Raw genomic sequence first — 25911 nt, forward strand, 5'->3', positions numbered from 1 at the left:
TCTGGTTTTTTTAAGACACTGTGTCTAAGGAGTCATGCATACCTTTAAAATAATCTGTTCCAGTTTTTCATCTGTACATCTTCTTCACACCATCACTATCACTGCAGAGAGAAAATACTCTTTTCCACCTTCTCACTCTGTCAAAATGAGACTAATCTACACTAACCAAACCAATGAACTCTTCCAGAGCTGTAGATCCAAAGAACTCCTGAGATACAGATTATGTTCCATACTATGCTGATACTTAGAGACCTTAATGGCAAACAACCTACAAAATTCTTGTGACAATGCAACAAGGAATTAACTATATTTGTTAAAGGTTTTCTTCAGTTAGTACACTAAATTTGTTAAAAATAATTTACTTATTTAATTTGCAGTCTGAAGAAAAAACAGAAAAATAATCACCTTATCACATATGATTCTACCATCTACAAAATTTTAAAAGTGAACAATGAACCCTAAATTTGCTGAAGTTTTTTTATATAAATCCATTAAAGGGAGGAAGGAAAGAAGACTGGACTACTTAAGTATAAAATGGATGTTTGGCTTGAACAGTGCATTCCTCCAATGGAATGCGGTATCTCCACGATAAACATGCATAAATTTAGCAGTTTCCTCTACTAACATGTTACCTAACCATCTTTTTACATTTGATTCTAATGTAATGCCGTTATTATTTGGTATTCTATAGCCTTATAGTTTCTGACACATTCTCATTGCACAATCCTAGTTTACACCTTGAATAATCCCAGTTTGTGAGTTAACGTATTCTATTCAATGCTTTGATTACAGTAAACAAAACCAGCTCAGCTATGCAGCAAAATCTACCAAACCACACAGATGGTTATAAGCTTTTCATTGTGTGGTTTCCATAGCAATCATATTGCAAATCTGGAAGCTTCTTGCAAATAAGCAGCTTGTATTTACATGCCTCTCGGCTGCAGCGTGGAACACAACAACAAGTGAAGTTATTATTCCTATCACATATTGTTAGCAACATGACTGGAAGATGTTTTGATCAGTTCAGATAAAAAGTACTGCAGTGAACTAATTTTTCATCTAATTCATAATGATACAAGCAATCACACACTTGTAATGCACATTCATGTCTCTTCATTTGAAATCTCACTGTAGTGTCAGAAGGTTATAAGCATACAAACAAGTCTTGTAAGAGAGACACCCCAAAAAAAATTTTATTATTAAATAAACAATTTTAAAAACTACACAGTGTCTTTACTATTGTACTTGGCAGGGAGAACAGATGCATGCAAAAAAAAACAGGTGTGTACATGAACTCTGGTGACACCGAGTATCACAGGTCTACACTGTTCTGCCCAAGAAGAAGTAAAAGAAATAATGGCATGTTAACACCAAGAGTATTACTCCTCCACGCTGCTTTTTTGCTGCCAAATAAGACTCCACACAAATGCAAACAAGAAATCTCAAACCCACATAAATGCTTACCATGGGAGAGTCAAGATCTTTTCTCTCCAGAATTTACAGTTTTATGAATTGACCCACCCCCCAATAACAGATGGATTATTACTCTAATAAGAAACATTAATCAACCCAGCCACATTTTTTTTTAAATTAGCAAGAATTGGCTTTTTTAAAAACAAGAGTATTTGTTCAGAGAAACATTTAATATTTCCAGAGAAGCAGCAATAAACGCACAAAATTTAGGAAGAAGATTGTTTATATAATTTGGCCAAACTGACATCTTCTGCCAGCATTTTTGGTGAGAGCTGGTGACCAAGTATTAATGCCCTGTTTTATGCAGGGCCAGTAAATTGCCTTACCTGAGGTGAGTGCTCCCCAGCTTTGGGGATGGGGTTCTCTGCAGCATTCTCACCTCTACAGGCCTGTACACTTCACCCAAACTCTTAGAGTGTTTTAGCCTAAGCAGCTTCATAGAAAATCTAGTAGACTCACTTGCCTTGGTTTGTGTATTTCTAATGGCAGGGATTTTCATTTCTAGTATCTTTAAGACTCCAGATCCACCCATTATGTATGGGAGACATCTCTCTATACAAAGAGATCTTCAAATGCAATTAGCAAAACTCCAACTTTGATAATCCTCCAATATTCCCAAAGATCTGTCCCTTTCCCCCAGCTCCTCTGGGACATGGCAGTTTACTGGAAGATTTACACAATGCTTCTTGACATTTCACCTCACCATTAGCAGCCTAGTGTACTCTGTAAACAACAAAACAGTTTGGAAAAGGCTGCTGAAGGTGCTGTTGTCTAGCCCTAGTGTGAGTTCTTGGGGGCAGCAGAGAGGGGGAGACAGACTCTTGTTTTATTAAAGCTCCACCTGACTGTACAACAGTGCATGGTTTGAGAAGGAAAATGCCTCCAGGACAGTGAGAGAAGTGGAAACAAGTTCGCTGCTAGAGAAGAGTTTATAAACATGAGAATTTCCATGACCAAAGAGAGGACATTCTATTGCTACTTCTATGGGTCAGCTAGTTGCCACTCAAGAGCTCAAACAAAAAAAAGTTATATTCCTATGCAAACTTGAGTGTAAAAAAAACCCAATTCCACAACACATGCAGAATGATAGAAACAGGTCACCCAAACACAGGCTAAACACTGGGATTGCAGACAAGATGACATCAACATATGTCAGTGAAAGGAGAAGTTGCATCTGACTAAATGGTCATCATTGTGTTCAGAAATATGATGAGAAACAGGCAGTACAGAACTGTATTCCAAAAGAATACAGAAAGAGATCTCTGGGTTATGAACAATATAAAAATACATCTTAAAGAAAAATAATATGCATACTGAGATGCTTCAGTTTTAGTTGACGACAACCCATGCCAATTCCTAACCCAAATTTCTCCCAACACATGCGATCCAAGTCTGAGTCCAAGATGGAGGCAAAAGGTTTCATTCAAATATACCACCATCTAAACAGGATGGGACCTCCAACTAACACTTTTGCACAAGTTTTAACCAGCTCTTTGAAAACAACCATTATCTAAAGTAAGGTTAAATATACACACCACTCTTCCCAACCAGTAGACAGTAAGAGAAGTCTGCTATTAATATTAACAATGTCCTGACTTCTCAATGGCCTTGAATAAGTAGCACTGGCTTTACAAAGTGAAAAAGCTAGAATAACAAAATAACTTTGGGAGAGATGGGATCTGTGGAAATTGCTCAGTCTAATACCCTGCTCTAACTCAGAAAGTTAGATCAGGTTTCTAGGAAACAACATTTGGCCTCTTTTGGTACTCCACACTAAACTGCTCAGCAGCAGTTTAAAAGGGCCTGTGCATTTTAATAGCTCACGTATGACACAGCTGAAGCTAATGACTTTCTAGAACAGGATTAGCTCAAATTACCCAGTTTTGTACAGATCTTGCCAAGTCTCCAGATGTGAGGCTTCCTGTACTCCTTGAGAAATCCTGCACTTCTTTTTCCCTCAGTTGCACTCCTTTTATCTTTAAAAGGTGCTACTGTGCACCACTGTTACTCCCAGTTGTCTAAGCAATAACTAAACCAGCCAGCTCAGCTACAAGTGAAGCACTGCCTCCTGTTGAGAAGACCTCGAGAAAGTTACCTCATCATCCTCACAGAAAAGATTAGTAGATTTTATTGTAAATTAACTCAGGATCACTATTGCAAGAGAAGGAGAAGTCACATGGGAGTAGTGGAATGTCACTTACACATTTTCAGGAGAAAAAAACTCTCTCAAAACCACCCTTCTGTGGCACCACCCAGTGAATATTAGCACATCTGGCTTAACCAAAACCAAACAGCAGATCCAACATCCCTTTCCTAAGAAAAGTATTTTGGAGTTACAGCATTTGTTAAACAAGAGTAAAGTAAACCAAAAAATTCCCAGTCCCACTAAGGACAACTAGCAAACACACTTTATGGCTGTGATTCTCTAGTGTTGAACAGAGTAACATTTTGATCATATAACTGTTGCTATGAAGAATAATAACAGAGAGAAGTAACAGAAAGAAATGAGTGCATTTGGAAAACTGTTTGAGAGAAAAAAAGTATCTATTTCTAAATACATCTGTGAAAAAGACACCACATTTTTCCTACATTACCACACACATTGGAATTCACATGAACTATAGTAGCACAATGGATTTTAAAAATCACATTTTTAAAAGCTGAAAGATATTCTTTGGCCTCTCACTATTTTTCTGGAAAAAACAAGAAACAAGTGATCAAAGAGCACATCTCTGGAGGAAAAACAGCTACTCTAACACACACAAAATAAAAAATAAAATTAAAAAATACATTTTTGGCAAGGTCATCCATAGTTGCTGCAAAGTGGATCTTCACACTTTACTCTGAGACTTTTACCAATTTTCATGAAATCTAGGGGAATGCTTTGCTTTACTTACCTTTTCTACTTGCTGAGACCTAAATATATGTTAGCACGTTTCCTCTTTCTTTTTCTTTCCTTCCCCCAGTACCAAATATTCCAGTAACTTTTGCTTGCCTGCCTTTGCCCCATTCTGTAGTCACAGCCAATAATCCTTCAGATCCCACAATTTTGTACATTTACCAAACACAGAAGTTGTTCATATGAAAGTGGCTGTTACAGGGCTTCACAAGGGCCCTTCAGATTTTAAGAAAAAACTGTCAAAATGGGAGGAAAAATATTCTCAGTCACCTGAATGACCAAACAGAATATATTCACGGGGACAACTGAATAATCCACAGAGGTGCAGGCAATTCCCAGTTCCAGTTATGAATATATTAAGATTTCATGAACTCAGCTCCCTGCTTGGAGCTCTCCTTGCAAATAAGCAATCTTCAGTCATGTTTTGAGTGACAGCTCAATTCAACTTGGTTGGCCACTTTCTTGCACTAGTCTTCCAAACAACAAATAATCTAAAATCTCTGATTAAAATCAAATCAAACCAAACAGAATCTTCTCAATCTTTTTACATACCCTACATTCCTTTTTTTTTTTTTTGGGTGTGGGGTAACATAGATGAAAAAGAACTAAGAGTTTTTCAATTCAAAGTTAAAGTAGGAAAAAAACTGCTAGTCTGACAGAACTAGTAGAAAGAGAAGCATGTCAAATCTCAGTTACACCAATAGCAAGCTTTGGAGGAGAGGAGATAGAAAAAAGGTAGAAAAAGCAGGAGTACCTACCAGGGAAAACCACGTAGAATGCCTAATTTTGGGATATTAACATTTATTTGACAAAATTATATAATTATTATTAATAAAATTCAATATATATATGCCAAAGTGCAGGGTGCACTGCATAGAAATAAGAGATGGCTTTTCCACTGACCTTTTTATTTCCTCATGAAGAAAGACCTGATAATAGTAATTCTTCTCAAGAGAAAAGATAAAGGTCATCACAAGCAAGTTCATCGTGTATATGCAATGACTATAATGAAGAATAAAAGAAATTATAGAGATCCACTTCCAGAAACTCATTCACTGATTTCCCATTTTCATATTCACAGACAGTTTGTATTTACAAATAAAGTCAGTGTTTTGGGATGTTTTGTCAGAAATCAAGTATTTGTCTAATCCTATATGCTGAGTGAACTGGTCAGAATATATTAAACTCAGAAATCAAAAAATTGTTTGATGGGCCATCAAAGAAGGTGAAAATTTCGTAAGTGATTACAAAATCCAGCTCAGTACAAATTCCTTAAGTCTTACTAGGTCCTTTTTTAAAATCTTACCTTTACTTTTTTGATCAAGATATTAGGTAACAACTTCCACACCTGAACAGAAGCATCTCTGAAGATAAAGTTTCATGCTAAATGTCAACAAAAGCACAATTTTGGCTCTACTTCCAAAATTGTTCCTAAAGCCTCAATTTTGGCATCCCAAATTGAGGTCATAGGCATCCTACATAAATCCATACTTAAACATTTAAAGAAAGAATAAAATATTTTATAACTCTACTCTTAACAGGTCTCAACAATGTAGAGGAATATCTTTTGGATTTTAATGTTTCTACATGCTCATCTAATTATTTGTCTGATGAACAAAAAATGCTTCCTTCTCTGTTCCCCATCACCCTAGCAAAAAAAAATAGTCGCAATTATTGGACAGAATGCAAATTAGTTTCTCAAAGGGACAAAACAACAATAATTTTTAAGTTTATTCCATGGTTCTATTGTAGGTTCACAGGAATCTGTGCTAGACATTGCTGGCCTAAATACGTGTGGCATAGGAATATTCTTCTAAACATAATAAAGATTTATATGAATTCACTGTAACTAAAATGAATTTGTTTGTTCTCTCAACCTGTAATAGCTCTTAGCTATGTAAATAATTTAAGTGTTCAACATGACATTTTATAAACCTTATAATTAAAATGTTTTGCTAAAATAAATGTGGTGGCTATTAAAATCTACATAGAAAGTATAAATAGTTCCCAATGTAAATACATTCAGCAATCAAATATTCAATTAACTAATCTATACTGTATAACTCTGTACTACAGTGTTATTTGACAACCATGTACAGCAGTTATATTTCTCAAGCTCAAATTTATATGATAGGAAAAGTCTGTAAATGTCAAGTAAAGTTTCTCATAATCATTGATCAGCAGCAAGTCTTAAATTTAAAAGCCATTTCTGAAAACTACATATTCTTAATTATTACAAATGGGACTGGACATAAAATTTACATACATACAATTCATAAAGCATCTTGCTTAAACCACATAATATCCTATAATAATCTGCAAGGTTAATGTATTCAAATTTATAGTATGCTTCCTGAACTTACTCAAAAAGGGGACAAAAGGCAAGGCATAGCTCATGTCAGTGAAATGAAACACAATACAGTGGTTGGCATGTTTCCACAAGCAAAGTCTGGCTCCCAGATGCTTCTCTTGTAACTCCTTTAAAAATATTATACCAGGATATTTTTGCATTCCCTGTGTTGATCACTAACTGCACACTGACAAAAAAAAATTCAGCAGTTTTCACCCTTTGGGTATTTTCATTGAAAGTAACAAACCCACACTACTGCTCTTTTCCACTGTTTATGGGCCAGGCCATTAAACAAAATTATATCAACTACACTAAATCCTTTCTCCAACTAAAATGATGAAATGAAGTGAAAATGTTATTGCTATGATTCACTAGTATCAGGTTAAATCAGAAATATGCAGAAAATTACACTTGCAATACAGACTGTTTACAAGTACCACATTTGGGATAACAGTCCCATATTAATCTCTACAAATGCTATCCCATTCTTCAATTCTCATACATTAGGTCCATACTGGGAGCCACCACCCTGGATGTCAGATCTTACTAGCCCTACACACCACAAACCACAATGCACCTCAGAGAGAAGAGGTAGGACACTGGGATATGGCAATAATTCATATGCAGGAGATGACAACTGCTCTCCAGGCAGCTCCCCAGGTCAGTGTGGGATTGGCATGCAGTTGTACCCCAAAAGAACATGGTTCCTGGAGTTCCATAATGCTAGAATTCACTACAAGATGGTGCTTTTGGACTGCCAGAAACACAACACAGCCCCAGGTGCACTGTAAGAGCACTACCTGTATGTCTGAGATAGGCAGTTTATCCAGGTTTATACAGGTTTTATGACCTGTATGGAAGTGATAACAAAATCATACCCATCTTGAACTTTTATTAACTGAATCATCTGAAATTGCTGTTCAACATCTACTGGTGGAAATGTGTCACTTCTTATCAGAGAATCATACAATCATTTGGGTTGGGAGTAACCTCTAAGATCATCTCATTCTAACACCCATGCCATGGGCAGGGACAGCTTCCACTGGATCAGGTTCCTCAAAGCTGCACATAACCCACACACTTCCAGCGATGTGGGGCATCTACAATTTCTCTGGACAACCTGTTCCAGTGCCTCACCATCCTCACAGCAAAGTATTTCTTCCCAATATTTCTTCTTAATTTTTAAGGAAGTAAAATTTGAGAGAGGTATGCAAACAAGATAAATTCAGTTAGTGTATTTTAGGACAATGGAAGCACGACCCTCACGCTAGGATCCACAGGCTTTCCGGTAGATAATGCTTTCTTTTGAAAATGCAATTCCTTCCTTTAATCCCCAGTTCTATGTTAAGATCCAAGGACAGAATAATTGTTTCAGACTGCTAAGGCAGAACGCTTCCACAACTCAAAGATGGAAGTATTGAACATCTTCTTTAAGGTTACTGTAAATTCCAGAGATCCTAAACTAGTTTTCACTAAACCACAGAGTTTTTAGGCAGAGGAAAAGTTAAGACTTCAAAAAAAAGGACTGAAACAAAGTAACCACTGTGACAACCATCCCTTTTCTGGACAAGAAAACTGTCCTCCTATCTTGCCATTTAAACAAATCTCACTGACTTGCCAAAAAACTTTCCTCAGTCTCTTCCAACTTCTTAAGAAAATATTCTCCCTTTTGCTGCTGAAGCTTACCTGTGTGCCTGCACCCTGCATTTCCCTGGATCATCCCTCTACTGCCTCTAGGGCACAGCAGACTGCAACATCTTGCCCTCTCCTCCTGGTCCACCATGTGGTCCAGGCGCTGGACCCTGCTGACCATTTTCCTTTCCTAGGAGCAACCATCCTGTTTCTTTCAAAAACTTGTACCCAGCCCAGGGAGCAGCAGCTGAGACAAGGAAACAAGCAGCCTTTTCCTGTGTTACCTGCTTTATATATGTGTAAACTAAATATGACATCTATTGCAAACACAGTACACTGCAACACACAAACAAATCAGATATACATACATATAGCCAGAAAAATTCACAAAGCTCTGGTCAACTGGTGGTATTTCTTTGGTTAATTCCTCCATTTTGAAGAGAGCGGGAAGAAAAGTGAGTAGCAAACTGAAAGGATTTACATTTACAGAAGGATTTATGCTGATGCATTTCTAAAGGCTCAAATCAGATATTTGTATCTACACTAACAGAATGATTAATTCAGCCTTTAGAGCCCACCTTGCTGGGTCTTACTTGAGAATTCAGTTGCACAAATTATGGTTCTTTAATAGCTACCTTGTGGAAACCAGAAAAGTTGAGAAGCGATAGCCTGAGGCACCATATAACCTCTGGTTGCTCGTTTCTCAAAATACTCTATCTAATGGTTTTAATAGCCTGATATGCAGTCATTCATCACAAATTCAAAAAATTAAGGTTCTTTGATCTATCTAGATAGTATTTATCACATTTATACCCAAGCAGTAGAATGGCCCCAATACTTATTTCTATTTTCATAAATATACATAATAAAATTGATGTTTTACTTCGAACATACTAAACTGCAGCAACTCCTCAAATTTATGCTTAATAAACTATCTCACATAAGAAGACATTTTCTCTGAATGCTTGCATAAAGTGTATTCCACTGCTTCTTAATTAAATAAAAACAGTGCCACCTTAGAAAACTTTGCTTTCAAAAGAAAATACTTTGGGTCCACAACCCCTTGAAGACATGCACACATAACAAAGCTTTGCTCACATTTAACACGAAGCCAGCTGCCAGAAACAGAGTCAACACTGAAAAAACTATGATACAAATAAAATTACTTTGTGTGACTTTTTTCTTGACACAATGACAAGTTTTTCTGAGACAGGATTCTATCTCTTAATAACAAACAGTTTCTGTCACATACTGTTCACATCAGACTGGTTTTACAAATCAATAGAGTCATTGTTTAATGCTGGTGCACTGAAAACAGAATCAAAATTACTGACCAGTACCTGCAATAAAACATCTTTCCACAAGTAAATTCATTTCAATAATTTGTGAGCTAATTACTTTTTGAAGGAGTTCTTTAAACATAGAAAAGTATGATTAAAAGTACTTCCATTATTCATGTCATCTAATATTAAGCAAGTAAGTTTTAAAATGCCACTAGACAACAGTTTTTTTTAGTGGTGTATTTTTGTCGGCTTTGGTTTAGGTTTTTGGTCTGACTGGATTTTCGGGTACTTCTCTTTTAAAGTCTGAAATATATAAATAAAATCCAGCATTTGCTAACATGAAACTTTGATAAACACAGCCTTTCCCACATGAACTACTTCAATGTATTCTAACAGTTGACCACAACATCAGGAAAATCACTTCTATTTTCTCCACCTGTTAACTCTGAAATCTATGAATCCTGAAACTATGAAGTTTCTCATGCAGTTCCAAGGGAGGAGAACAAATAGCTATCCTTAATAGCCCACACTTTCCATTTATTGTAGATACTGTAATTGACTGCTTTGAATCTCGCAACTGACCAAATGTTCTGCAGCAGAGGTATAGCACTGAATAAAATATAAATAAAGAACATTATCAGACCCACCCTGAGTCCAATCAGTCAATATAACTCTCACATGCAAATCAGACTAAATATGAATAATCAGTTATTGTTCCACTTTTACTGGCCTCCTGACTTTTGCAGAAGTGTGTGTGATGAGGGAGCAGGAGGTGAATTGCACCATGGACAGTAGGCTTTCTGACAGCTATGGGCCACCTGTTGTTCACAGACGGCCACTTTATACTCACTTTAAAAGAAATGCAGAAGAGCCTGTGAACCTTATTTTTCCTCACAAAGACCTGCCACTTCCCACTCAATGGACATCTCATTCTTTTCAGCTACACCAGATTGTCTTACCTCCTCTTCAATCACTGACACCCAACATCAATGGAAAGAAGGGCTCCCTCTTTAGATGTAGAATTACAGTAATTGAAGATAATGCCCAAGCTCTTGTCGCAGACAAAAGCTGAGGTCCAGGTATCAAGTTCCTAACCACCTTATGGATGCAATGTCTTTAAATATTTTTCTGAATTCGTAACTCATGTCTCTGCGAACATTTAGTACTAGTTGAAGGATAACTTCAAGGCAAATATAAATCCCATAAGACTATTGCCTCAAAACCCAGAGTGACAGAATTCTGACATGGCTCCATCTCATCAAAGCTGCTGGGATTCAACAATATCCAGTTAAAAGAGATTGTTTTTCAATCATTTCCATGTCTGACACTTAGCAGATTCCAAATCCCAGTGATCAAGAAAACAAAACAACACGTCTTGGACCTAAAAAATATACTTCTTCCTTTATTACTCTCTACACTAATTGATAGTTCACATCTGCTTTTCACTGTTCTTATAGTACAAATTGCTTTTGAATTACAGGTGAGTAAGAATACTGTAGCACCCCCTTGTCCTTATTCTGGTACTTCACCTATCAGCAAGAAAGTATGTGCAAAAATACTCCATTTATACAATAATATGTTAGCTAAACAAGTGAAAAATACTTTTTAAGAACTCTGAGATTATATTTTTGGAAAAAAATATTGTAGAATCCTCACTGTTTTAAAAGAAAAAAAGTCCATTGCTGTGTTCTTGAATCTGAAAGGTGTTTTCCTGGAAATTATTCAAAAAAACTTTCAGAAATGACTTTGAAAACTTATCTTTAATGCTGTCCTCAAAAATGCAGATCCTACACACAAGTTTTTTCAACTTCAATTATTCCTGACCCTTCTTATATATTATACTTTGAAATCATTTGCTAATTAAAAGCACTTAGAATTCTTTCTGTGGAAAAAAAATGACCGCACATCAGCATTATATACAACTTCTGGACGAGAACTAAAGAATTCCCTAACTACCGAAGGCAAGCAATAAACACCGCGAGGAATTTGGACCATGTCCCAAGATATGTAATCTAATGACTTAGCAGCAATGATCACAGGTAACATCTCAGACTCCATAATCACCCATGTCTCTGCTGACTTAAACCTACTCTTCTGATTTGCAAGGGCAAATTAAGAGTTTCTTCTTTAAGCCTACAGGTTTTAGGAACTGATTGTACAGCTGTAATGCACACCTGGGACTGCTTGGCACCAAACGCTGTGCTTTGGCCCACATACCCTGACTGTGCTGTAAGAAGCAAAAGTGTCCTGAAAAAGAATTTTCATTAACACAGTGCTGTAAAATCTTCACTTCAAGTGTCAAGAAGTCAATATATATGACATCATATCTTGAGAAAACAAATATATGCCATGAGTGTTCATGTCTGACAGATGAAACTTACACTCAAACTCCACTAAATAATCCTTACTTCTTTCCAAGAAGACGTCAACTGGAGAACACGTTCTTTTCGCTCTCCCACCCTCATGCTCATGAAAAGGGTAAACATCATAAAAGAAGTTGCTTATTCAAAACTGTAGCAGTCCAGCAAGAAGATGGTACTGTTATGGTGCCTAACTGCAGCAGTTTACTGTTAGAAAAAAATAAACCATGAAAGTGCTTAAAGAGACAATCATAAGAAAGAAACAGGATGTTCATTCTCTACCTTCATATTCAATGTCAGAAATGTTCTGAAGCAATATCAATGTAATTTTTTAACTATTTAAAATGCTTTGTTTAAAATAAGTAAACAAATTGAAGTGTTTCTTTGCACAGCACACTTCTCATTGCATGAAACTTAAGACATTTCTTACTTTTCCCTGAGCTTTGCCTTAGTTACAGAGTTTCTCTACCTAAGCTTCCAACTATGCCGCAAAACAGAATTATTGCCCAGAAACCTGGGTTTGACCAAACAGTTTGGCAGAAGACTGATAACAGGAATCAAAAGACAAATACCAGGTTTCCATTCCCATCATCCTGTGCTCAATCAGAGACTGAATCAATCCTCAAGTTTAATTTACCAAAAACTAAGAACTGATGCAAGTTGTATTGGCTGGAGATCACCAAAGCACTGAATCTCACCATCCTCACCTCTTTCTCACCTGAAAGTTCTCTGTGTTATGGGCAGGCTAAGAAGAGATGACACAGAGCCCCAGTGCCAGTCATGTGTCATATTACAGTGCTTCAGGATTTACAACCTTATCTGCTCTGTAAGGGCTCTGTAAGGGAGTTTTACCTCCATGCAGCAAATAAGCACCACCAAAATAAGAATCAAAACTTATCTTTAGAATAATTTTAATGGAAATTATACTGTATAGCATGGAAAGTACGGCTATGATGCAAGTTTGTGACGAGAAAGAGAACAAAAGAAAAAAGCCAACACACAACTGGAAATTAAGATGTTAGCTTAGATTAACACCTCTTTTTTTCCTATTGGGCCAGAGTGTGGTAGACAGCACACAAACTGAGCTGAGTTTAAAAACAGGATTAAGGGGGAAGGCAGTAGTTGGCATTGCAGTTTTGGGTATGTGCTTCACACAGATGTGAAACCACAGAAGACAATACTAAAGGCCCTTAAAACTATGTCACTGAAACCTCAAGTTAATAAAAAAATTCTGTCTTCAAGGGCTGTAACAGACAGGAACAACTTTAAAGCTGGCACATGTTCTGTTTTATGACAGGGACAACTCCATTGTTTAAAATCCCACTAAGCTAGAAACTCCATGAATCAATTTAGCTCCACCCAGAACACAGAGTTATTTAATACTACAGTTTCAGGAGCTATGTTATAGCTTGTAACATTCAGCTGTGGACTGCAAAATTATATATAGTGACTAAGGTAGAAAATAAATAGCTAATTAAGAAAAATGGTCCTTTATTAATGAAGTTTTACATTTTGCTTAGCCAAGTTTTCCTCCATGATTTTATTAAAAACCAAAAAGACTAAAGCCTAGTTAGCTGAAGACAGCATAAAGATTTCTTTTCCTGAAGAATTTTCCAAAGGAATTTTAAAACTTGGGAATTCTTTGAAAGTTCTGATGTTTTTTTTACTTTACCTGAATAACCGCAGCAAAACACTGACTAATACTGAGAGCCATGAAAATTATCCTTCCATGGTCAATATGAATTTGTATGGGCTATTAAAGAAGAAAGTGACTTAACAGATCAAAAGATTAAATTTCCTACATCTCTTTGTACCCCTCCCAACTATCAGCCTGCCAGCAGACTGATATGCATGGTGTATACCACTGAAATCTGTGCTTTAGGCTAAATAGTCTGTTGGCATTCTGGATACTGGTTTGAACATATCCAGCTTCTGCCCAGAAAATTCATCCACACTGTCTTCTGTCACAAGCAGGAGAAAAAAATAGCTAAGCAATGAGATAGCTAGAGAATATAGTGTCAGTCCTGATTACTGCCACAGTTCTCAAAATTTCCCAATTTTCAAAACCATGCAAAAATATCAATATGCTTTTTTTAATACAAAAACTCTTTATTAAAATACCAAACCAAATATTATCAACTGAACTGGCTTAATTTTCTTCTGAAATGCTGGCATAAAAACACTGGAAAACCACAGAAATGCAAAATTTTACTCACTTGAGAAAGTGCAAATTATAACCAAATAAATGATAACACAGTACAATGAGCTGTACACCTGAAATTCAATATTTATAAAGCTAGTGGATCTGTGAAAACAGAGGATTAGAATCCTCTAACATGAATATGCTTTGAGGATAAAAACAAAGTGGAGATTAATTTCTTCTCCCTATTCACAAGGATTTAGCATGTTTGCCTTCTGCATTCCAGAGCTTAGCATAGCTTTGCAGCTGTACAAATAATTTTTTTCTGTTCTCTTAACAGGCATTCCAGATTTCTTATTTGTTCTGTATTATTATGCCAGGTAACAGCAGGGATAATGATGCTCCACCTTTGACCATGAAAGGAAGAAAGTGTAATTCACTTACCTGGGAAAATAGGAAGGACAGCCAAGTGTAATTAAATGCAACCAATCAGGTCTAATTAAAGGAGATGAACCAAACTGGAATGTACTCTTTTACCATCAAGTTTAGATGAACAGCTACACAAGGATCAAATAAGGCCTACTCCTGTGAGGTTTGTCAACCAGCATTTCACCTAACACGCTTCAATATGATATGAATTAAGAAGAAAAGGACTGCTCTAAGGCCTCAGAGTCATAAGTCTGTAATTCCATTTGAGCATATGATTATTAAAGCACATTTATGGAAGATAAAAGGACCAAATAATCACCTAAAATCTATTGCAAACTCATGCTTTATTTTTACTTAATTATGTCAACACATCAGAGTCAAAACTTTTTAGTTTTACAGCTCCACTGTAAGAAGTAAAATGATCCTTCCTGAGAAGTTCACAATTCAAATAGATGAGATGGAAAAAGCATGAGATAAAGGAAGATAATCTCTACTTGATAATATGAAAATGAAGCCCACTCCAAGATCACAGGGAAATAAATTAACTAAAAACTGAAACTAAATTTTTTTAACTACCCCTTCTTTGTGATGTTTTTACATTTCAGGTTTATTAGCAACATTAGGAGATAATAGCTCCCAGAAAACTGTCATAAAAATGGGATGTAAGTGAAAATACTCTAAATTCCTACAGAATCACACCAAGGCAGCAATTCACTGAAGACAGAGCTCGAAGCAAAGAACTCAAAGTCTATATTAACCAATGCCCTTCTCCCAGTATTTTATGTGTTACTGCTCCAGATCTACTTACTATCTGGCATTCAAATGAACAGGTAAGGTAACTGAAGCTCAAAAAAAGAGTAATTTATGCCAGGATATATGTAGAGCTTCTTTAACAAAAGCAAAAGCAAGCATACAATGTAAGAACCTCAACATCCAAAAAGCACTCTAATAAGGTTTGGATGTATCGTGTAGCTATAAAATTAAGCCCAGTAATGTAGTTTTTATATTCATTGCAGAGAGTTTTTCAGCATGCATGACACACTGCAGGTCGCTTCAGCAGAACATGCATTCTGTGTTGAAGTAATCTAGGTACAATTCAAAGATATGGAACAACCCAAAAAACAGCTCCAAAAGATATATAAATTAATATCTTATAATTTTATGATACTCATTTTCATGAGACACTTGTTTTTTTCACCCTTTATTCACTGAAATGACCTTAATTTTAAAATCAAAACAAAGTGTAAAATGTTCTTTTCTCCAGTGGTCAGGAAATTCTACCTAATAGATACAGAAGGTTAGTCAGCATCACATGAAACAACTAATTTTTCCTCTCAGATTATTGCTGATAATTGCACTGCTCCAAACAGCAAGGGGTATAGAACTCTATTTCATACAAAGTGATTATTAATTGTCATATCACTTGTTAACTAATGATAACTGAAAAATTGATTTTTTTTTCAGCTTCTTAAAATTTAATAAAGAACAGCAACCTTTCTCCTAGTACTTGAATGTCTATAATCAAGAACTTTTGCCAAGCTCTTTTTCTTTTGTTTAGCCACCTGACAGATACAGTTGGACATTTAAAGGCATAATCATTCAACCACATTGGAAAATCCACAGTATAAAGTCTCTGTATCATCATAGCCATGCTGGAAAACATGAAACAGAACAGTGTCAACACTCATGTTGCTTTCCTTGCAGTTCATTTCCAGAGTCTTTTCAAACAAACACATTGCTTTCTTGCAGGATTGTAATACCATGTATTAGGCAGAAGCTTGTAACATTTGGAATGATAGAGAACTTCTGCTTAATACAAATGCCAAAATGAATAAAGAAAAGAAATAATGGGCATGTTCCAGGAAAAAGCTGTAAGGCTTTTCAATTTTTTAATTTAAAAAAATTGCATACCAGAAAATGTTAATGAGCTGAAGGTCCCCTGAGTTCACTTCTTTTACACATTCTGTGCTATTTTGACGCCCCTGCTAAAGAAAACTGTTCTCTCACTCAGAACTGAAGACATTTTTTTTTAATATCATAGAAAAATCTGAAATCTGAAAGTATCGTATTCATCGTGCTACTTTACTCACTTCCTTTAAGCCACTCAGAGTTATCAAACTAGAAGTAGAGAAGACAAAATGACCACAAGTCACACAGTTAGAAAGAATTCAACAATACCTTTAACTTCTTCATAAATGCTATCATCTATCAGGTCACTGTTTGCTTGTCCAACATCATCATATTCCTCTTCCTCCTCCTCAGGAATAGCATTAGATCCTGTATCTATGTAACAGTGGTTTAAAAAGTTAACATCTAGTGGAAAAGAATGCCTAAGCAGAAATTTATGCAAAATGAAAACAATTCTTCTATGATCTGCTCTTTCCAGTACATTCTGCTTAATTTTTTTTACACTGTTCAAGGGGTAAGAAAGAGTTTATATGAAGGAGTTTATATAAGGGAGAGCTTTCAAGCTAGATAGTATTCTGGGAGAAAAGCAAAAATCTTGAAGAAAGAGAAAAGTCATATAAAAGCTGTAATACAACTGAAAATTAGGACTTGCTACTCAAAACTTGGACATGTGGGAATCCTACAGGTACTGACATGACAGATAAGTAAATGGACAGAACTACTGTCACTAAGCATTATTGGCAATAAAGGCAACTGCTCTACTGGCTGGCTTACCTTGAATTACAAATCTGACTTGCTGTACCCATTCCTCTGCTTCTTTGGGAGTGGCAGCTGTAAACTATTAAATGCTTATTAATAACTACTAGCAGTAATGTCAAAAACAAAACTACAATTTCATTAGCAATAAAAAAGAGGGAATGTAACATTCCCTTCACTTCCTCAAGAAACCATTAGCAATTCTTTTCATGTCTTCTGGTACTTTTCTTGCAAGGATGCTTCTTATAATGTACAGCTAATTTTGACAAATTTATGTAATTGAAGGAGAGGATGATGGATTTGAAACTCTGATCAGCAGCTGGCAGCTGTGCAGAAAAAAGCTGCTTCTCTTCATCAATGTCAAAGCCAGAACTGATGAACAAAATTTGCCCTTGACAATTAGAAGACACCCATGAATTTCTTTAGACTGCTGGGTACAGTTTTCTTAAAAATGTTCTTGTCAGACTCCAACACACTACCTGACAGCTTAATTAACTGGCTTTCAACCGCAATCTCAGATATTTAAAACTTATTAAACTTACATTCCATATTGATGTCTGGCTGATAGATCTCTGAATTGCACAGCTGATATGTGCCTTTTTGTAGGGTTTCCTTGAAAAGCCATGACCAATACAATATGTATTTAACACTGATACATATTTTAACTTTTTTTACTATTTAATTCATCCAAGAAATCACACAGACACACTATACAATAGATATTAAAATGGTAATATTGAAATGACCAATAGATAAAGATGATAGATTTCCTTGCTCTTGACCAAAAAGATAATATTTGAACATGTACATACATACGTTTAATCAGATTTTTTTTCCTAATATATGAATATACAATATATGCAAGCGAGGGCTTCCTTTTTTCATTAAGATATCAGTGACAGTTGTTTCACTGAAATGCTAATTCAGTAACTGGAATTGTAACAGCTTTGTCAATTAAATTTCAAGTCAACATAAAAAAGTCCAACCTGATAAATGCGCTTATCTGGAGCAGAGATTTCAAAACAACAATCTTTCTTCGCATCCTTCCGAAGGCTATTATTCATTCTGATGGTGTAGCCCTCTAAGGCAAATTCACCTTTCTGTTGTTTGTCTGTTGGAGATAAAAAACAAAGTTAGAGCTTCATTTACAACAGTGAATGTAAGTGGCTCAGCAGGTTATCGTTTATTCAGATTTTGTTTTCTATTTCATGAATTTTACAAAGAACACGTAGGTTCTTAGCCAAATGATTAAGTGATGCTTCTGGAGATAAAGCTTTATTTTAAGGGAAGATGTACCCAAAAGTAGATTTTTTCTGTAGGATGCCTAAGGAATTCCACAGGGGGATGTTTGCAGATGGTGGTCTTATTTAGTAAGAAGTGCGTGTTATGACACTTGTATCTAGGGAAAGCCAAGAACTGGAACTTGCAAGACACGTTTCCTATAAATCAGTGTCTCTTTCAGGTTCAGTAAACCAATGGGAAAACCTGTCTAGCTCAGAACTTGCTGAGCTCCCTCCTAAACTAACCACTTCACTCAAAAAATAAACTTCAAGCTTCTTTTTAAGCAATTGGAAAAGCTGCTTTTCACATTCTCCCACCCACTCCCAGATGTGCCTCCTTTCAACATGGCAAAAATACAGAATTAATTTCGCTATAAATTCAGGTGTGTGCATCTGTGTTCATTCCAAAAGCCTTTCTCTCAAAACAGCAAATATTTAATTAGCTAATAAAAGTACTGAGCCCTACCACAGTTTATTAGGTACAGCCATGTGGTTGTTTTAAAGACAATATTCTACTTTTCAAAGGTTCTGGTTTATAAAAGTATCACTTACAACAGATCTGACTTTAAATACACTGCATGTTGTGCAAGCGGCACCTGTGCACTCCTTTCGAGCCCTTCAAACCAAATTCTACAGCAGATTTTATGTGCTCTGGCATATTTTGGCAAATATTAAAAACAAACCAAAAATGTAAAAGTAATAAAGTTTTGCAATTTCTGCAGATCACAGTGCAGCATTCAAGCGAAGACTGGCATCGTATTTCACATTTTGCACAGGCAAACAAAGAACAAAGTGCAGTTGCATATTTTAAAAAATGCCATTTAGCGTGGGGCTTTTTTTACACAGAAGAGAAAAGCATTAATTAACAATAAGCACCAGGCACAGCAGCAAAACTACTTTAAGTATTGCTGAATAGAACTTAGGTGCAAATTGAGCATCCATTGTTTATGCTTGTCAACAAAAGGAGAAAATTTCTACAGTAGATAAAATAGGAAAACTATTGTTTTCAACAATTTTTTGTCATATTTCTGGGAATTTAATAGGAAAGAAAATCTGTTTCCACTCCTGAGAGGGTAAAAATTGGCTAACAAAGCAATGTGAACATACATGGACATAAGGGCATTCACCAGTCAAATACTCTTTCTAGTAATCTTATGTGCACATAGACACATAATCTCTGTCCTTCCACCTTTTTATGAACTCTCACCCAGGGCAAGCAAATACCCAATAACACAATCATATGAGAAAATCTGGGGCACCATTCTATTTTCACTTCTAGTCCCTTCCCCCACAGTAAGTTTTATTCTGTCTTAAATAAGTACTAATAATATGTACTAGTATTTTCTATTTGCTCAATCCTCCATCTCTATTTCGAACAGCACACACATGCAAAATTCATGAAATCACAACAAGGTAGATATTAGAAATAATAACTTGCAATAGGTTAACTAGGTTCCTTTTAATGAAATTCATTTCTGCCTAGAACTGTTATTATTCCCTCCCTTGTGACCTCAGGGAGAAGATGAAGTGAAACACATTAATTTCTCACTCTCCCATGCTGGAGGTTTATCAAAACCCTAGAAGATAGGAGCACGCAGGCAGAATAAACAAATACCAGGTTCAAAAGGTAAAAACATTTTGTCAAGATAAAAATGAGGCAAGTATTCAAATTTACTCTCTTGGCTTATTTCTGAGACTGCTTCCCTGTGACATGGATGATCCCTTTTATGGCAATACACTTTTACAGAGCTAATCTTGAATAATCTTTGCACTGGTACTTGTTCTTTCAAAGAGCATTGCAGTTAAACCACTAAGATGCTGTACTTTGGAAGGGGATGGTGCATGACATCCATATCCCATTTGATTGTTTTTCTGTTTATACGGCTTTTGTCTTATCTCTCTGAACACACTATTTCAGTGCTAATGAAAATTACCTGTATACACCACCAAATATTTATATACATCCATCCCTTGCTATTACAGTCTTTCAATGACCGTTATAGCAATAGACTAGACTTAGCATTGCTGCTTTTACTTCCAACTGTCTTAGCAGTAACCTCTGAATAAAGTCCAGTGTGGTGCAAATGAAGAAATTCTAGGACAATGAGGTACTTCACAGCCCTGACTCAGAAACTGTTAAAAGTTGAAAGACTCTATGAATTCACGCTCCCTGTGGCAGCAAGCCAGAGATAAGACCCAGTATGTCCTGAGAAATGGCTCCAGAAATGGCAGAACACAGGTCAGCTATAGCTCAGCTGCCTGCTCTGATGGTGACAAACAGTTGAGGTCTACAAATGCCATTTGCTCTTGCAGAATACACCTTTTCAGTTAGGACTGGACAGCAACTGAAAAGGATCGTCCTTGATCACCACGGAGCAAACCATGACCCACAGTAGCTGCTTGGCCAGGCATAGCAGTCAGGTGCAGCCTTGAAGGCAGAGCCATCCTGGCATCATCAGACTCAACAATTGTGGAGGAGGGGACAGGGAAGATGGGGCCGAGGCGCCCTGGGAGGATTCTACTGTAAGAACATCAGTCATCTGTGATTCACTCCCCCCTTTCTAGAATATTCCCTGTTCCTCACTCCCCCACTGGACGTTGTCACAAGACCACCCTCTCCTCACATTTTCATAGGTGTACCCCCGATCACCCCACCTTGTCCCCTCCTCTGAGCCCTCTCCCCACTGGTTGATTTGTACCCCGACCCTGCCTACCTTATCCCCTTTATAAACCCCGGTCCCACCCGGGTTCGGGGCTCGAGCTCGCTCTAGCATCGGCTCCCTTTGACAGGTGGTGGTGTCCCTGCTTCCCTCCCTCCTTGGACCCTCGGACTTCCCCCAAATAAATCCAGCTGGATCTACGCTGGTGCCTGGAGTTCTCCTTCACCCTGGTTGCATGATTGGTATCCATCCGGGACTGTGCACACAGTGGACGGGGAGACGTCGCTCGCATGGGACCCACAAGGGAGTGACCTGCCCACACCCACACGGGAGTTCCCCCGCGGGAGGGGAACCATCCCGCAAACAATCGCCTCGACTTCACTGCTTGGCACAGGCTAGCCGCTAAACGGGTTTGGACAGACCCGGGCTGTTGGTTTAAAGATGCTTTGTGAAGTTAGGGCCACAGCGACTCCTGTGAACTTTCACATCACCAGTTAAATTGTTTCTGTCAGAAATATTTTCTAGAGACTGTGCTTTAGGGAGAATTAAACAGTTTCTGATATTAAAACATTTTGAAGACTTAAAAGATTTCACTCGGAGAATTAAAATTAGATACTGTTAGTTTTTATAGCAGGAGTCAACAGTAGCTTCAAGAAGCACATTTTCATTACAGATGATTAATTTTCAGTTTGAACCCCCAAATCAGAACCAGAGTTTTGCTTAGGCAGGAATACAACAACATACTTAGGAAGAACTAGGGAGATATATGCTGATGGAACACAGTTCTCTGAAGCACAATAACATTTTTGCTGTGTGTTATTTTATCAAGAAAAAATTGTCATTCCAATTCAACCACAGAAAACCCTTAAGTTGTCCCAGAAAAACATAAAACAGAAATGCAAAAAGTGTAATATCAGTCTTGTAAAAATGAAAAGGACTGTGAGTGTCAACAAGCATAACTTGTTCCACAATGAAGCCAAATCTCATTTCAGCATAAGCTGTCCTTTGCTCTCATCGGCTCAACCTCCTCTCTCCCCTGCTTCTTATGTCAGGCACAGAACAGAAAAATAAATCTGGGTCTGTATAGATCATTTTGCAACAGGAATTTAAAATCATTAAAAAGTAGTATAGCAGAGGGGAGAGTCTGGCACTAAGTATTGAAAAAAAACCCAAAGCTAGTACACAGAATTTTAAATGAACTAAATATGGTGGCTATATTTAACATAGAGAAAATTCAGGTCTGAATAAAATTTGAAAGCCTTTAAACATATCTCTCACATATAAACTTCATTCATTCTAAAAAGAGTTAAATGTTAACAGAAACAGGGCCAATATTATATTGGGTAAAGACAGTCTCAAGGGAAGCAGAGAAAAAGCGTTTTGAAGTAACCTTGCGTAACTAAGTCCATGGGAACATTTAAAACAAAGAAGGCTAAACCTTCAATGAGATCTTGAAATTACTGGGTTGTAAATTTGAGGCCTAAGGCGATGTGCTCATATTATTAGCACATGTAAAAAGAATTAGTGCACTCTGAAAACCAGAGAGGACTGGGATAGTAGAAGGAAAGAAGTTACAGAGAAAGACATAAGGAACAAAGGCAAACAAAGATTTCAGAGAGTGATAAAGTATTTATAGATACTATTAGAATCTATAATTTAACTCTCTTCATCTTGAAATTAGGAGCCTTTAAGATTTTACAGTTTACATGGCTTCGTGCTAAATGTAGTTTCGCATACTTTTCCATGTGCAGGATGTCTGCTATCAAAAAATAGCTCAGTATAAGTATCTCCAAAATGGTAATTCCTTTTCCAGCTTTTGAACAAATGCATGCACAGAAGTTCTTCCCTTTAAGACAGCAGATCTGAAATGTAATCAACTTTTTCTTCTTTTTTTTTCTGTAATCTAGTCCTCTGAGAAACTGAAATTGTAAAATAATTAAGAAATGGAAGAAGTGATTTAGGGCACTGAATTGTTTATATTCTGTTTGCTTATACCCAGTAGTTATTCTTTAAATAACACATTATTAACAACAAGTGTGAGTCTTGAGGTCAGAATTCAACAGTCTCACATTAGAAGACCCAGTACACATCAGATAGATGCCTTTGATTGCCATCACCCTGCTACAACAAAGTCCTGTTGAGCATGCACAATTCCCTTTTCTGCCCAAATAGAAGTAGTTCACCACTGGCCTGGTCATCACTATCTTATTATTCAGAGAAATCCAAAACTATCATGTCCATGTTAAAACTAAAGAAATTGAAAAATAAAAAATAAACTTGGGCTTTTCTAAAAGCCTCTGAATTATACCCCTCTTTAATATCATATTACTGGCGGGCAAGCAGATACCATTTTCAAGTTATAAAAATGAAAATAAATTTTTAGTGCCCATTAGCAGAGGAAAAATTACCATAATGTTATCAATTACTGTCTTGCTAAACATTTAGCTGATCTCTCCAGTTTGCTGAGACAGAAGGGCATATAACATTGTGGCCTAGTGAGAAAGAAGTAATGAAGCCATTAATTCAATCATTTATAAAGCAACAAATTAACTTTCCTTATTCACAGGCACTTTGAGGTCTAAAAGGTTATCCATACGATCTCGGTGTCTGAGGACACAGGAACAGCCAGAGATCATATAGAAAAATGATAGGGAGCCAGGGTACTCAATTCAGGGTGCAACTGCATGGAAGAAAAGAAAAGAGAGGACTATAAAAGATTTATGGAAGGAAAGACTATGGAAAGGAGCACCAGGCAAGCTTTTCAAAATCCCACCTACCTCTGACATTTGAACACAGCCCTCTGCAATGCTGTGGACCACATGCTGGCTACTGATACTGCAGCACAGGCATAAATACACACATGCATCCTACAACACCTATTTCTGACATGTGATTAGCTCAAACCTTTAAGCGTTGTTTCTCCATCTACTCCATCTATCAGTGATCAAGAGAAAAAATGCAGGTGATTCACTTAGACCTGTCTATATCACTGGATAAACTACATTGTCTCACTACCCAATGCTGCACCAAATGGAGGAGAAAACTGAAGAGAAAATAGGGAAACAAGACATACACCGGCCTGCAGGCATCACAACTGTCAAAGAGATGCTTGGAGTTGTTCAGGTGAACACACACACAAACACACAGCCATTTACTGTATTTCACAGGCTTTATCTTGCACTATATACTTCTGGACTAGGCCTCATTTTTCATCATTCAGCTTAGAGTAAATGATTCTGAAACTCTTCCTTACATGTTTGTGAGCTTATACACTTCCACACTTTCTGCTCTCCCAATGCAAAAGGAGAAAAGTTTAGTTAGAAGAACTAAAACTGCTTTGGAAACAACAAATCTATGAAAATAATAAAAAGGCATCCTAAACCCTCATATTAACCACTCAGTTACATTTCCACTGATACTTAAGCATGAAAAAATCAAACTTTGGGCAACAAAAGACACATCACTGCAGACACAAAATAGCTTTCACAGTTTATTCACCTATGGTCTGGTTTTAAAACAGACACAATTCAAAACAAGCCAAGATGGATGCAGAAATCCCTGCTGCCTCTCAGCATTACATCCCCCAGCACAGAGGCACTAGCAGCCCATCATCCATCTAAAGTGACGCAGGCAGCAGGAGTGAGTGCGTGTGGAATCCTCGTCACTTTGAAACCAGGTCACAATTTGCACAAAGCCACCAAACACACACTTCAGTGCTGTTCTACAGTGGGTATGAACACATTCTGAATTTCTACATGGTCCAAGTTATCTGGTACAGCATCAAGGGTCACAGTAAAAGAAGGAGGCCCCCAGCACAACAGCATGCTACAGAAGGTACCACTGCTGGCCACAACAGCGGGAGTCAAAGCAGTTGCAGTGAGTAAATGCCAGAGCTTCTCAGGATTGCCTCATCACACACCTCATCCATGCTGACACTCTGCAGCTGAACAGCGTGATGAACTGCAGCATGTACCCTCACAACCATTAAGGTGACAGCTCACTTTTAACAGCATGCTAGCCTGCTATGGCTGGGGTCCAGTTTCTGCTCAATGACAGTGAGTTGCTTCTGCACTGCAACAGGCACTTTTATGTAGGATCACAGGCCTGAAGACAGTACCTCTGACCAGTCTAGAAAAACCTTTTTTTAATTCAAAGACAAGTTCAGAAGTGACTTGGTCATCCCATATTACAAGATCAAGTCACTACACCAAGATTAACTAATTTTTCTGCACTACAAGCACCAATCCAATGGAGGTAGGGCAGAAATTCATGCATCTGATTTGTTTGCTTCCTCCATGAATTACATGAATTACTGCTTGGAGTCCAACTATGCCATGCTCTCTACAACTACATGAAAGGAGGTTGTAATGAGGTGGAGGTGAGTCTCCTCTTCCAAGTAACAAGTGATAATACAAGAAGAAATAGCCTCAAGTTGCACCAGGGAAGGTTTAGATTGGGTATTAGGCAATTTTTTTCACTGACAGAGTTGTCATGTATTGGAACAGGCTGTGCAGGGAAGTGGTGGAGCCACCATCCCTGGAGGTATTTATTACACATGTAAATGTGGCACTTAGGACAGGGTTTAGTGGTGGGCCTGGCAGTGCTGCATTAATGGTTGGACTCTATGATCTTAGAGGTCTTTTCCAACCTAAATGATTCTGTGATTCAATACAGTTCCAATGGACCATGTGCCCCTCCCACATCATTAGGTTATGGATAGGAGGACCTTCCCCAAACAATC

The 25911-nt window shown here is 37.1% G+C and overlaps 1 protein-coding gene across 2 annotated transcripts in view; it reads right to left on the minus strand.

The window, feature by feature from the left end:
• The window catches only part of SKAP2 (src kinase associated phosphoprotein 2), a 119476-nt gene that overhangs the window by 20987 nt on the left and 72578 nt on the right, over positions 1 to 25911 (minus strand). For both annotated transcript variants that reach the window (XM_054515516.1, XM_036406434.2), the window contains exons 7-9: positions 18217 to 18341; positions 17249 to 17312; positions 16745 to 16849 (exon numbers count right to left, since the gene is read on the minus strand). In XM_054515516.1, coding sequence (XP_054371491.1) covers positions 16745 to 16849; positions 17249 to 17312; positions 18217 to 18341 — 294 coding nt within the window. The remainder of the gene's footprint in view (positions 1 to 16744; positions 16850 to 17248; positions 17313 to 18216; positions 18342 to 25911) is intronic.

This window comes from Molothrus ater, chromosome 1, assembly GCF_012460135.2.
Source record: "Molothrus ater isolate BHLD 08-10-18 breed brown headed cowbird chromosome 1, BPBGC_Mater_1.1, whole genome shotgun sequence".
NCBI lineage: Eukaryota > Metazoa > Chordata > Aves > Passeriformes > Icteridae > Molothrus > Molothrus ater.